Source organism: Drosophila busckii, chromosome X (assembly GCF_011750605.1).
Source record: "Drosophila busckii strain San Diego stock center, stock number 13000-0081.31 chromosome X, ASM1175060v1, whole genome shotgun sequence".
Taxonomy (NCBI): domain Eukaryota; kingdom Metazoa; phylum Arthropoda; class Insecta; order Diptera; family Drosophilidae; genus Drosophila; species Drosophila busckii.
This window is the reverse complement of record NC_046608.1, coordinates 12,248,133-12,260,646: the sequence shown is the minus strand read 5'-3', so window position 1 is coordinate 12,260,646 and position 12,514 is coordinate 12,248,133. Positions and strand designations below refer to the sequence as shown.

The window sequence follows — 12,514 nt, the reverse complement described above, 5'->3', positions numbered from 1 at the left end:
TCTATATATATATATATATATATAGTATACAATAAATATGAAATAAAGAAAATAAAACATAATGCGAGAGAATACAGCAAACATCTTATGCAAGAATGCTTTATAAACAAATGTACACCTGATTGATGGTCACGTTATATACCTCAAATGTATGTACAGATATTATTTTCATAAAATTTTCGTTTTGCCAGAGAACAACTCGCCACCGAGATGATATTCATAGCAGTGTAGATTTTTACCAATACAATATATACGTATACTTTTAGTTTGTATCTTAGTTTCTTTTTTTTTCAATTTTGTGTATTAAATAGTAACTCCTTACATTATTTACTATGATGATGAAATAATTCCAGTTCCCTGTGCTTGTTATAAGAAGTAAGACGTAATACAAATAAACTTTTAGAAAAGTGATATATGCTTTCTTTTTAGTGCCAATATCGGAATATACATTGATTATATGTATGAATTATTTAGTTTCTACTACAAAACGGTAACAGAACTACATTAAAATGAAGCCGTACTTAGAGCTCTTGGATAACATTACGTATGTATATTCTAAAGAATTTTCTATGAATGCACATCCTGTAAAATTAGACGGAAATAAATATATAATTTAGTTAGAATTACGAATTTGTAGGCAAATTTTTCATCAAGGAACATTTCTTATTGCATACAGATTAGAGCGAGATGGCAAGTGCGTCCTGTTTGCTCTTTCTCTTTCGCACAGTTAAAAGAGAGCGACTATGTTCCATTCTGAAAATTACTTCGAGGTTTATTTGAAACTCGGATTCTGCAATTTTAGAACAACGAATATATCATTGTCTGTGTATTTCGTGGAAATTTGGATAGATTTAGATGCATATGGATGCCAAAACTCCAGCCATGACATCTGTCACTTTTAATGTAAATAGCTTTTCGTTAGAACATTTTTTTCCTACACCCGGCAGAGAATATGATATTTCAGATTTTGTGATTACTGACAAAGGCTCATAACTGCCTAGAATAGTTTTCATATAATGAAAAATGATGTCAACTACTTTTATTATAATTTGATTCTTTATTAATTACAATCTTTATGGTTGTTTCTTTGTTGTCTGCTTTTTGATACAATATTAGTAGTTTTTGGGATTAGTTGGATTGTATCTTGTAACTTACAGGTTAATAACTTATTAATGCTAAACTTGATTCTCTACCACACTCTTTACATGAAATGAAACGTAAAAAGCCACTCAAGGGTATTATTGAAACATTTTTTATTCATAAAGGACTGCGCGCGCCTCGAAAAATTTGGGAAAAAATCATCTACGTTTCATTACAATACTTGGAACACAACTAGTCGACGGCCGTTGATAGTGTGCAGCAAACGAAATAAATTAAATTAGAACAAACTTAGCTTAGGTATTTTGTTTATGAGAGGAGAGGAGGAGTAGAGCCGTTCGATTACATCCACAGCTCGCCGCCGCAGATTTCCAGCACCATTTTTTTGCGGAAAAACTCCATGTGTTGTTGGGAGAAATTAAGCGGCTTGTTGCGCGTTATAAACTCGGCGAACATGCAGCTGAAGACGCCGCAATCACTGCCATTTGTTTGCTGCGGCACATTGGGCACATTCTCCACTGTGAATCCGCTCGTATCGAATGGGATTTTACGTTTATCCAAAGACTCCTCACGCAGATAACACTCAAGGGCTTGAAGCACTTCATGATTGGGCTTGCCCATCGAGTCATAGTAGCGTATAGTTTTGTTTTTCATATGTATAATTGCCATGCACCAATGTACGCCACCGACATGCACAGGCACTGGAATAATATCCTTGCTGAATATATCCACTTTGCGTGTCCAACGCCTAACACCGCCGTGACCAGTTTGAAGCAAGCGCGGCACAAAGAATGTGTTCATGGCATAAACACTCGGCAGCTGTCCCTCTTTCTGCTGAGAGCGATCCGTTAACAGATTCATATAAAAGTTTATAACCTCGTCGTTTAACCAGTTGCTACCGATCAAGGTGCTAATGTCGTTGCGTGTGATATTTAAACTGAATTTGGAAACCAACACCTATAAGAATAGAGCAACAGTATGGTAACATGTTTATGAACATTTAATAGCCAAGCACTCACTTGATGGCCAGGCCCCTGGATGATCTGATTATAGAGTTGCTGTTGCTCCCCGGTTAGGGCGAATACTTGCGGTTCGCACTGTTCCTGCTGCTGCTTACCGCTTTGATATTTATCCAGGACAAACAAGGTTTGCGGCAAGTAACGACGTTTGGACATACTCTCGCGCAATTTGCGCTCAATGTCCCAACGCTCCTGGGAAGACTTCTCCGCACTGGAAAATATTTGCGCTTTTTATAGAGCTATAAAGTTATGTTTGTCATTGTTTCACTTACTTCTCCAAAGCATGCTGCTTCTCTCGCACCGATTGCTGTTGTACGCGAGCACACTTATCCTTGAAGAGTTCTGTAAAGTTATCCGCAAAGTATATGGAAGTGCTATAGCGCATCTGCAGTGCCTTGGTTAACGGACGCTGCCCGGACAACGAAGCTGTCTTTGCGCCAGTCATTGAGCTACAAGAGTGGTAAAATGATTTCAATGTAATAAATATAAATAAAAATAAGAGTGCGCGTCTTACGGGTTTCTAGTTTTCAGTTTGCTATCATCCATTGCATTTGTGGCCCTGCTGCTGTTGTCTAAGCTGCTGAGACTAATGATGCTGCCCATGGTGTTATCCTTGCTATTGTAGCGCAGCAAGGGCGGTGGCGGTGGTGGTTGTAGTTGTGCTTGTGGCGCCTCCTTAGTCTTCAGAAACTTGGCATACTCGCTGCGCTCATTGTGGACAGCCGGGCTGGGCTTCATCAAGCCACGCAGCCATTCATCACCATTCATATTGAAGCGCATCGGTGGTGGTGGCCTCAACGGCGGCGGCTCTGTTGCTTTAGTTTCTATTGTGGTAGGGCCAGCGCGCTGATTTGGAAGCTCACGATCTTCCAGACTCAGATTGTTAATCAAATGCACATATTGATTATGCTCATTGCGCTGATCCTCCAGCAGTATAACATTATCATTGACATTGGCATTGGCATTGGCATTGGCATTGGAATTGCCAGAGCTAGTGTCATGACCGTTCATGAGCCGAGGCTCGGAGTGCACTGGACTTATGGAGGAAGGTGTAGAGTCTGAAGCAAAACCGTTTGTGCCATAACGCAATGCCTCCGAGTATAAAAGATTTGGACGCGTGCTTGCGGCGCTGCTGCGTTCCCGTTGTGTGCTCGTGGTCGTGTCAACCCCAGCCCGCATGATGTGATTAAATCCAGAATACATATGGCTTTTGTTGCTTTGCTGCTTTTCTTGTGGAAGAGGCGATGTGTTCTCATCGTCGCCGTCGGATAGATCAAGCGTTACAGTAGCTGGATTATAAAGCACACGCAACTGTTTAATCTGTGGTGCATTGAACATGGTAAGACGCTTTTGTGTTTGTGTTTGATAGCCAGCAGCCGACTGAGTGCTCTGCGGCAGCTGCTGCTCCGGTCGCTTGCTAGTATCCGTCATGTCGCCGTAGTCTTCTGCTTCATTCGTTATAAATTTGGGGAATGAATTATGCACACGACGATATTTAATAAGACGCGGTGCTGTGTTATCGTTCTCAAAGTTTGTAAACCTATAAAGAGTATTTCATATATATTTTATATTTATATTTATTTGAATAGTTTCTCACCTGCGCTTGCGATTGGTTTTGTCGCTGGTCGCGGCGTTATTGTGCGGATCCTTGGCACCGCTCTGGCCGCCCAGCAGAAACCAGTGACGTATTCTATTAAACAGATCAAAGCCCATCGGATCGTGAGTGGGTGTGAATTGCGTGCACGAGGCGCTATCCGTACAGCTAGACAGTTCGTGAATCCTTTGATCAATCTCTTGCAGCAACGCATCAACGTCTTCGGATTCCGTTTGCTCTTCTTGATTTGCTAACAAATATTCACGCACATCGTTTAGTTTGCGTTGCAGCAGCAGTGCGCCCCACACGCCGTCGATCTTTTTATTGTCGCAAGTATAGTTAATCAAATCAAATGCACGCCTTATAGCTGTCAAGCGTCGCTCTACAATGTTGTTCGTGTTGCTGCTGCCGCTGCTGCTACTTAGGGTTGACCGAAGCCACTGCTCATCATAATCAACAGCAACGCCATTGGTCACAGGTGATGTTTGGTTAAATAAATCTATTGCTTGGGACGCTTTCGCGTTGCCACTTAGGGCCGCCACTGCAACTTGATTGGGCAGTATATTGACGGATTTTCACGCACAATGGCACACTGGAACGAGAGAAGGTTCATTAGCAGTTTAGCATAACATGGCTGCCATGACTTTAAACTAATCAAAAAAAAATAAAAATACAATTTGCGCGCCGTTTTTATTTGCAAATACAATAGCGCTTCAAGTGAACTCATTGAGGGCTAGCGTACACAACAAACTCGTTTAGTTTGCAAATGCCACGCGCGCTTTTAACACAATTGCCAAAAAGTTTTTTATTTTTTTTTTCTGTTTGTAAATGCTTAAATGCCGGCTGCCATTTCGCCGACGCCGCTTCATTTGCGCTGAAAGTGCGATTGCTTTACAAATACCACCCTGGGTTTTTAATGCAGCATGTAATGGGTTTGTTTAACTTTACTAACCGTATGACTTATTTTAACTTTTTGTGCACAACTTATAATGATAGAATTTTGCTTGTCAAAAATTTAGCGTGATGAAAAAGAGTTGTCTACGTTCACATTTGTTGATCAAGATGCAAAATACCGAAAAATACACATATCGACCGGCTGCCACTCGTAAAATTACTCTTCCCAACACTGTGCGAGTGATATCAATAGTCGTGTGATATCGATAGCATGTTTTGTAACATGCTGGAAATTTAAAAGTACTAATAAATAGGTTTGTAAACTTTCGCTTGCATTTATTATTTAATATTAACCAAAAACTAAAAAAATAGTAGATCAACAGCCGGCTTTAGTCCTTGCTCTGACAGCAAAAGAATAGAAAATTCCACAATAGTGTTGTGCTGCCATATAGCGCACCCGCCAGGCCAACGGTCGCTTGAAACGAATAGTGCAGCACAACCCAATGGGCTAGAGCACCCCATAAGAGTATGAGCAGGCCATTGGTTAGGTGGACAGGCCGGCGTATGGCCGTCCAATTGGCACGCGTCATGCCCAATTGAAAGACAAGCTCCTGGAGAAAGGCGGTAACCACCTGGCCAAAGCCCAGCAACACAGCCGACACGCTCAGCAGCAGCTTGGACGTGGAAAAGCTAATAACTAAAGAAGAAGCAAATTAACTCAGACGGCTAGCATTACTAGCATTGCTTACAGATGAGCGCCAGACACTTGCAAATACTGCCCAAGGTATACCACTGGAGCTTGCGCTTGTAGAGACTCGAGCCAAAGCGCGGCGTCATCAATGAAAAGCACATCCAGGGAAAGGCGAGCAGCGAGAAGAGAAAGGGTATCTCAGCGTTTTTTAAAGCATGATGGCTAACCGCCAGGCCGGGCAGCACGGTCAGGCACATGACATAGCTAAAGATGTCGGCAGAGATCAACAGCGTGGTGGCATAAAGCTGCGGCACTAACAGCGCCTGCTGCAGCGGCATGGCGATCTTATCCAGCAGATTCCACCACAAATGTGAGGTCACAGCACGTGACATGCGACGTATGCGTTGCTATAAAGACAGGCGAGTCAGTTTCGCACAGATTGGGGCTTCCACACTTACCAGATTCTCAAAAGCTTCAGGCAAGGGCGATGAGCTGCCTGTGCCTGTTGGATTCACGGAGTTGGGAAACAGACGGCCATTGGATAATGATTTGACCAGCATTTGCGATTGTGATATGCCCGAGTTGTCAATGGTGGCATTGCTGGAGCGCATCATGGACACTGTCTCATCCTCCTCAGGTATGATTTCCATAATCTCTACACCGTTTGGGTTCACATAGGTTACATATGCCTCATCGGTGGCCAGCATATAACTGCTATGCGTATCGACCACAGCCGCAGCTATTGTAGCCGAGCCGGTGCCCACATTGGCCATCTCTGTTGCTGGATTGCGCCAAGACATGGATGTGTCCAGGCCATCCAGCTGATCGGCCACAAAATTGGCCGCCAATGCGCCGCGCAGTGGCAGCGCTGCAAATCCAGTTTCCGCCTTAATAACTGATATGCGTTTAGTCGTGAAAGCATCCTCGCGATGCTTGGTTATAATCAGACTCAGGGGTATGAGATTCACAAGCAGCGCCGACATCAATACGATGGACTGGGCGGTGCCATAAAGTGTGCGCAGGCTGGTAAAGACAAAACTGAGAAACAGCTGGCAAAAAGCTTCGCCACATAGCTGTATGGTCTTGCGCACATATTTGTCCTCACGCGGACGCACTGCCTCCAAGATGACGTGCGTTTTCCACAGATACAAATTGGAGCCAATGCCTGTGCGCACATGTAAGTTCATTTTGAGTTTCATGCGCTGTCTGAAGTCTGATGAAGACTCACCTGCAAAGCAGCCATAGCATATGATGGCCACGATCTGTGTGGTGTTGCTGACTAGCAGCCAGGCGGAGGAGAAGAGAATGCCGCTGATCATAAGCGAGACGCAGGCTATAAGTGTGGCAAGCAAAAAGATGCGTCTATATTGTGTCGTCTCGCGGGCACGCCCACTGTACTCTGTATCCAAGTGCTCCATTATGGAGCGGCAAATCTCTCCCGTAGCCTGATAGACGATCGCTGGCCAAATGCGCAGCACCATATCCTTGTCCGATTCCACCACATTGCCATACAGATAGGCGGGCGTAGCTAGAAATGCCTATTGGGAGGGGGATTCAAGTCAAGTGTGTGTGTGTGTTGAATCGGAACGGAATGGGAATCGAAACAAGCTGCACTTACGTGAATGGCAAAGCCGCAGAGCATATACTTTTGTTGTATATGCTTTTTCACCACACGACGTCGCTGCACGCCGGCAGTGGCGCGTGCAGCTGCGCGTCGCATCGGCGTCGCAGTCACTGGCACTACCGTTGGCATCGTTGCCATTGGCATTGTTGTCATAGCCCCCCACGGCACACACGCACTGCTTGCGGATCTTCCCTCTGGTGTATGTCAAGCTCCAAGCAATTAAAGCTTCTGATTTTATTTTCTATTTTTTTCTATATAGTTTTATTTTTGTAAATCCGTGCGCTTTTTGACTTGTTGAATTTGGTTGCGTCGTCGTCGTCGTTGGTGCGTTTGGTATTCATCATTTTAACCAAAGCCACAAGCCCGAGATAATGGCCGAGTTTTGTGATAATAATCACGCTTATCACACTGCAAGATATCTACATACAAACACGCATAGATTAACGTCAGATATATGCATATATACTGTTTATACATATACATATATATATTTTTGTTCTATATACATGTGTAAAATATGTGTGTGTGTTTTTTTTTTGTCATTCGCTGACGCTGTTGGCTTTGCTGCGGAGGATTACGTTTTTTATATGGCCAACGGTCGTGCCAGCTGATCAGACATACATCGCTCTCACTGATAACGCCTCTTCCGCCCCCTCCCATCTCCTTTTGGTTAGTCAGTCTTGTTGCTTAGAGTAAATTCTTGGTCAAGTGATGAAAGTTGTACCTAATTAATTGATCAGTTTAACTGTTCTTATTATTATTTCAAATGTTTAATGTTTTGCTTTAATTATATATAATATTTATTAAGCATTTTTAATTTTAAATATCTGCGTAGGAAAGAAATTGGATGCGTTTTTTAATTATTATTATTCAAATAATTTTTCCATTCATCAACCATGAAGAATATGAAGAATTTATCATTCTTTTGCTTTATTTATTTTAACTAGTTTGTAATTTTTATGAAATGTTTAATTTTATAAACATGACATACGTATTTGTTTAAGCCCACATAAATATAAATTAATTATTTTTTAACTATGTGAACTAGCAAGATATAATATTTAAATATATATATTCAAATAAATTACAGGCATAGCTGATATATTGATAGATTAAGCAATATACTAATATGTATTTAGAATTGTTAAAATTGTTGAAATACCTTCTATGACTAATTCGCTGTATAAATAAATAATACACTAGTATAAATAAATAGAAATGTCTTCTAGGGTGTGCCATTCAACCCAGAACTAATAAAAATTCCTCAAAGTTACGCCCCAAAGAAAAATTGCGCTCAAGGTCAAAGAATTTGCAGGGGAATTTACAGAAAAAAAAATAATATTTGCACATTACAAATAAAGGTCTAGTATATGCAAACAGCAAGTCTATAGTAAAAATTAACTTTTACTTGACCTGCTGACGCGCTTATCACCATACATATGTCCCATATCTTTACAGACTTCCGTTTCACATCCGCGGACAGACAGACAGACGTGAGAAGGGACAGCTGTACTTGGGCGTGGCAAGCGCAGAATTTTGAATTTTTTTTATGGGTTTACAACTGTATTTTGCAATAGATGACGATGACGATGTCAGAGCAGAGCAGAACGTCTTTATATGCGCCATATACAGCTGCCGGGTGGGATCGAGATAGGCGCTAGTTAATTACCCTTGTAGGTGATAAGCTGCAGCATCCGGCAACGCATAGCCGAGAGCTGAGTATATAATCCGGCGTAGTCGAGACAGTTGGCTCATACAACGATCGACCGAAGTTAGCCACTGGCAACACGATGACTGTTCAAACCACAATGATGACAACAAGGCGCAGCAAGTGCTCCACGGCCACCTCTCTGCTGCTGCTTTGCGCAGCGCTGGTGAGTTTTCCCCAACATAGACACGGACTAGGATTATTGAATTCTAACAGAAAGTAACTTGCAGCTAATGACCAAGTCCTGCGGCATTTTGGCATTCAGCGGCGATGGCGCAACACAGCTGTCCGAGGGTCAGCAGGCAGCAGCCTTAATGGAGATGACCACTCTTGGCGAAGGCAGCGGCTGGGATCTGAGCAGCAGCACCAATGAGCCGGAATTTACGACAGAACGCGAGGAATTGACAACAACAGGCATTGAGGATGTGGATACGACGACCAAGAGTGAAGAAATCGAAACCACCGCCAGTCCCAATGTGCCCGAGCCGGAGACCACCACCGCTAAAGCTGATGAGCCTGAAGCTGAAACCACCGCTAGTCCTAGCGAACCAGAGCCCGAGACCACCGCTAGTCCCAACGAACCAGAGCCCGACACCACCGCTAGTCCCAGTGAGCCTGAGCCAGAAACCACCGCTAGTCCTAGCCAGCCAGAGCCTGAGACCACCACCAGCCCCAACGAGCCCGAGCAACCTGCCTCCACCATTGCACCCACACCACCACCAGTGCCCGTCTTTGAGTGCCAGGCCGCAGGTCTCTTCCCTCACATAAGCGGTGATTGCCAGCGTTATTACAACTGCCTGAACAACCCCTTCCTGGGACAGCTGCAACAACTGGAAATGATGTGTGCACCACAGCTGTTTTTCTCACCCACTTCTGGGCGTTGTATGCGCGATCTATCCGAGTGTCCAAGCGATGAATATGTGTGCAGCACTCCTGGACGCTTTGCCGGCCATGATGATACCTACTACTATAACTGCGTGGTGAGCTCGATGGGTGGTTTCCACAAGTATGTGGTGCGCTGCTCGACGGGTCAACGCTTCGAGCCGATGCTGGGTGGCTGCTGGCGCTACGATTGGACTCTGGTGGGTCCTGGCTATGAGAATTTTGAGTCTAGCGATTTGGCGGCCATTAAGCGTGAACTGAAGCAGTTCAAGGCGGAGGATAAGCTGCGCAAGAAGGCCGAGAAGAACCAAGAGAAGTTGGCCCGCAAGCAGCAGAAGCTGGAAGAGAAAATGGCCAAGAAGGCAGCCAAGGACGCAGCTAAAAAGGCAGCCAAGGAGAACAAGCCCAAGTCCGCAGAGAGCGCCGAGAGTGCCCAAGAGCTAGCCAGCAGTGAGAACTAATGCCTGACCTTGTCAAGAACTAAAAACAAAAACCCAAAACCCCTCTCCCCCCACAAAATTTTAACAATTTCAAACTTCCATGTTGGTGTATTGCCTAGTCTATCATAGTTATGCTTGTAATTAATTTTTTTTTTTGTCGTTTTGCATGAATAAAGACCAAGAGTTCTTTAATACTTATCGCTTCTTGAGTATCAGTCGACAATTTTAACGATTACTTTTGAATTGTTTGCTGCTGCCTATAAAAGCAGCGCGTTAACGTCTTTGGTCAGTTAGTCTGTCAAATCATATTACGAATTTCAAATCTATAAAAGAAAAATAAAAAATGTTCCTCAACGTTCGATTGGCAGTTGGTGCCGCCGCTCTATTGCTGCTGGCAACTGTCCAGGGCTTTGAAGTTCCGGAATGTACGCGCAACGGATTTTTTGCTTCCGTGCATAGTGCTCGCGTGTTCTTTGCTTGTGATCCGCAACCACATGGAGGTTACTTGTTGCGAACCCTCTCCTGTCAGGATAACATGGTTTTCGATGAGCAGTTGGAGCAATGTGTGCCGACTGAGAATTACAATGATGGTGGTGATATTGAAAATCCCACCATACCCGATAATTTGGATGATACTACCACACCAGCCCTTCCTGATAAAACCACCCCCAAGGCTGAACCTGATGCTGATGATGATACCACCGCTAAAAATGATGATACTACCCCTGAACCTAATGATACCACAGCTAAAAATGATGATACTACCCCTGAACCTAATGATACCACAGCTAAAAATGATGATACTACCCCTGAACCTAATGATACCACAGCTAAAAATGATGATACTACCCCTGAACCTAATGATACCACAGCTAAAAATGATGATACTACCCCTGAACCTAATGATGGAACTACCGCTGATCCTAGTGATACCACTGTTAAGCCTGATGGAACTACCGCAGATCCTAACGATACCACTGCTAAACCTGATGAAACTACCGCTGATCCTAATGACACCACTGCTAAGCCTGATGAAACTACCGCTGATCCTAATGTCACCACTGCTAAGCCTGATGAAACTACCGCAGATCCTAACGATACCACTGCTAAACCTTATGAAACTACCGCTGATCCTAATGAGACCACAGCTAATCCTGATGGAACTACCGCAGATCCTAACGATACCACTGCTAAGTCTGATGAAACTACCGCTGATCCTAATGACACCACTGCTAAGCCTGATGGAACTACCGCTGATCCTAGTGATACCACCGCTAATCCTGATGGAACTACCGCTAATCCTAGTGACGTACCCACACCGAAGCCCATGAATCCATGCGGCGAAGGATTCTTTCCAATGAGTGGTAACTGCGGTGGTTACATATATTGCTACGAGAAGGGCGCTGATAATTATCCGGCCTACCTGGACTGCCCCGAGGGAATGCAGTTCGATCCCAAAAAGCGCTACTGCTCAGCGACGTTTGATTGCACTGCCTAGACGCTGGCGTCAACTCATACATTTGCATCAGAGAAAAAAGAGAAAAATACAGCAAATAATAAAGAGCATAAAAAAACATAAAATATGCCCACTGTGTGCCCCATTAAGCAATTCATAACTATTATACATATACCAGCAATATTTTTTTTTTTATGGTTTTTTTTTTAGCATGAATAAAAATTAGTTTTATATACATTAATTGATTGGAAATAAAACTTAAAGTGGTTTTCAATTGCTGCGATTTTAGCTGAAAATCAATTTGAAATTAATTGAAAATATCTGCGATCTGTTGATAAGACAACAGTTTTAATTTTGGAACATACTCAAGCGCCGCATATCTAATCAGACAGACATTATTCACATTACTCATCTGCCACGTTATATGAAAAAAGAAAACATCACTTTATGGCAGGACAGGTGATAAATTGATGTCTGCCTTAGCTGTAATCTGTGCTTATCTAGCTAAAGATAATTCTAAACTCACAAATTATGGGAATTTGCATTTGTTTTGAATAACAGGAGCTGTGTAACAGTAGCTAATCTAATCTACAAGCATAACTATATTTAATTGTTTTGTTATACTAGTAGGGCAAGCCGTAAGTAGAATAAACAAGAGCGCTTAGAAATCCGCAATGTTTTGCAATAAAAAATATGCAGAGGTGCGAACGCATAAAACTCAATGAATTCTCAAATGAGTGAAAGTGACGGTGCGTCAATTGCATAAGCTTTAACGGCACACAGATGAAGAGGAGGAAGAGCCGTATTTCTGGGGTCTGCTGGGGCAGACAGATGGACAGATAGAGACAAAAGCAGAAGCGGGAAATGAACGCTGTCGCTTGGTTGGACAATTGCGCATGCGCGTAACTCGTTAAAAATTATATCCAACGCTGTGGCGACAATTAAAGCAGAGAGCGACCCTCGTCAAACGAATCAGAAACGAAGTTGCGCTTCGGCTTCAAATGCAAAAATTCCGTTCGTTTGTTTTAACTAACAGTCCAGGCACGTAAGAGCTTAACCCACCCCCGCTCTGCCTCTCTCTCTATCGCTCTCTATTGCGGGCGCGCTC

At 43.3% G+C, this 12,514-nt stretch overlaps 4 protein-coding genes across 6 annotated transcripts; 2 read left to right on the top strand and 2 right to left on the bottom strand.

The window, feature by feature from the left end:
- Window positions 1-1,074: 1,074 nt before the first annotated feature.
- Window positions 1,075-4,731, bottom strand: LOC108606634 (sentrin-specific protease 2). 2 transcript variants are annotated; one of them, XM_017996927.1, is made up of 6 exons: window positions 4,664-4,731; window positions 3,715-4,303; window positions 2,632-3,657; window positions 2,390-2,566; window positions 2,118-2,328; window positions 1,075-2,055 (listed from the first exon to the last, which is right to left on the bottom strand). In XM_017996927.1, exons 2-6 carry the CDS (start codon window positions 3,828-3,830, stop codon window positions 1,441-1,443), a joined length of 2,145 nt encoding a protein of 714 aa, XP_017852416.1. In that variant the 5' UTR covers window positions 3,831-4,303; window positions 4,664-4,731; the 3' UTR covers window positions 1,075-1,440. The 2 variants fall into 2 exon arrangements, with proteins under 2 accessions (XP_017852416.1, XP_017852417.1); XM_017996928.1 differs by lacking the exon at window positions 4,664-4,731 and adding an exon at window positions 4,613-4,623.
- A 207-nt stretch (window positions 4,732-4,938) lies between these two features.
- Window positions 4,939-7,232, bottom strand: LOC108606635. Of its 2 annotated transcripts, none has more exons than XM_017996930.1 (5): window positions 6,915-7,232; window positions 6,525-6,834; window positions 5,755-6,461; window positions 5,355-5,703; window positions 4,939-5,302 (listed from the first exon to the last, which is right to left on the bottom strand). In XM_017996930.1, exons 1-5 carry the CDS (start codon window positions 7,071-7,073, stop codon window positions 4,995-4,997), a joined length of 1,833 nt encoding a protein of 610 aa, XP_017852419.1. In that variant the 5' UTR covers window positions 7,074-7,232; the 3' UTR covers window positions 4,939-4,994. The 2 variants fall into 2 exon arrangements, with proteins under 2 accessions (XP_017852419.1, XP_017852420.1); XM_017996931.1 differs by having other exon boundaries at window positions 5,182-5,295.
- A 1,438-nt stretch (window positions 7,233-8,670) lies between these two features.
- Window positions 8,671-10,144, top strand: LOC108606636. The gene is made up of 2 exons (XM_017996932.2): window positions 8,671-8,794; window positions 8,859-10,144. Exons 1-2 carry the CDS (start codon window positions 8,711-8,713, stop codon window positions 9,969-9,971), a joined length of 1,197 nt encoding a protein of 398 aa, XP_017852421.1. The 5' UTR covers window positions 8,671-8,710; the 3' UTR covers window positions 9,972-10,144.
- A 388-nt stretch (window positions 10,145-10,532) lies between these two features.
- Window positions 10,533-11,370, top strand: LOC117134928. The gene is made up of 2 exons (XM_033294444.1): window positions 10,533-10,660; window positions 10,703-11,370. The coding sequence occupies exons 1-2, from the start codon at window positions 10,535-10,537 to the stop codon at window positions 11,279-11,281; spliced, it is 705 nt and encodes a 234-aa protein (XP_033150335.1). The 5' UTR covers window positions 10,533-10,534; the 3' UTR covers window positions 11,282-11,370.
- The last annotated feature ends 1,144 nt before the right edge of the window (window positions 11,371-12,514 follow it).

Excerpts from the sequence above, each read along its gene's own strand:
- LOC108606634 (XM_017996927.1), bottom strand. The coding sequence starts at position 3,830 with ATGGGCTTTGATCTGTTTAATAGAATACGTCACTGGTTTCTGCTGGGC. Across the intron at positions 3,658-3,714 it reads AAAACCAATCGCAAGCGCAG|GTTTACAAACTTTGAGAACG; the intron begins GTGAGAAACTAT and ends TACTCTTTATAG. Across the intron at positions 2,329-2,389 it reads AAGCAGCATGCTTTGGAGAA|TGCGGAGAAGTCTTCCCAGG; the intron begins GTAAGTGAAACA and ends AATATTTTCCAG.
- LOC108606635 (XM_017996930.1), bottom strand. The coding sequence starts at position 7,073 with ATGACAACAATGCCAATGGCAACGATGCCAACGGTAGTGCCAGTGACT. Across the intron at positions 5,704-5,754 it reads CTGAAGCTTTTGAGAATCTG|CAACGCATACGTCGCATGTC; the intron begins GTAAGTGTGGAA and ends CTGTCTTTATAG. Across the intron at positions 5,303-5,354 it reads CAAGTGTCTGGCGCTCATCT|TTATTAGCTTTTCCACGTCC; the intron begins GTAAGCAATGCT and ends CTTCTTCTTTAG.
- LOC108606636 (XM_017996932.2), top strand. The coding sequence starts at position 8,711 with ATGACTGTTCAAACCACAATGATGACAACAAGGCGCAGCAAGTGCTCC. Across the intron at positions 8,795-8,858 it reads TGCTGCTTTGCGCAGCGCTG|CTAATGACCAAGTCCTGCGG; the intron begins GTGAGTTTTCCC and ends AGTAACTTGCAG.
- LOC117134928 (XM_033294444.1), top strand. The coding sequence starts at position 10,535 with ATGATGGTGGTGATATTGAAAATCCCACCATACCCGATAATTTGGATG. Across the intron at positions 10,661-10,702 it reads TGATGATACCACCGCTAAAA|ATGATGATACTACCCCTGAA; the intron begins ATGATGATACTA and ends CCACAGCTAAAA.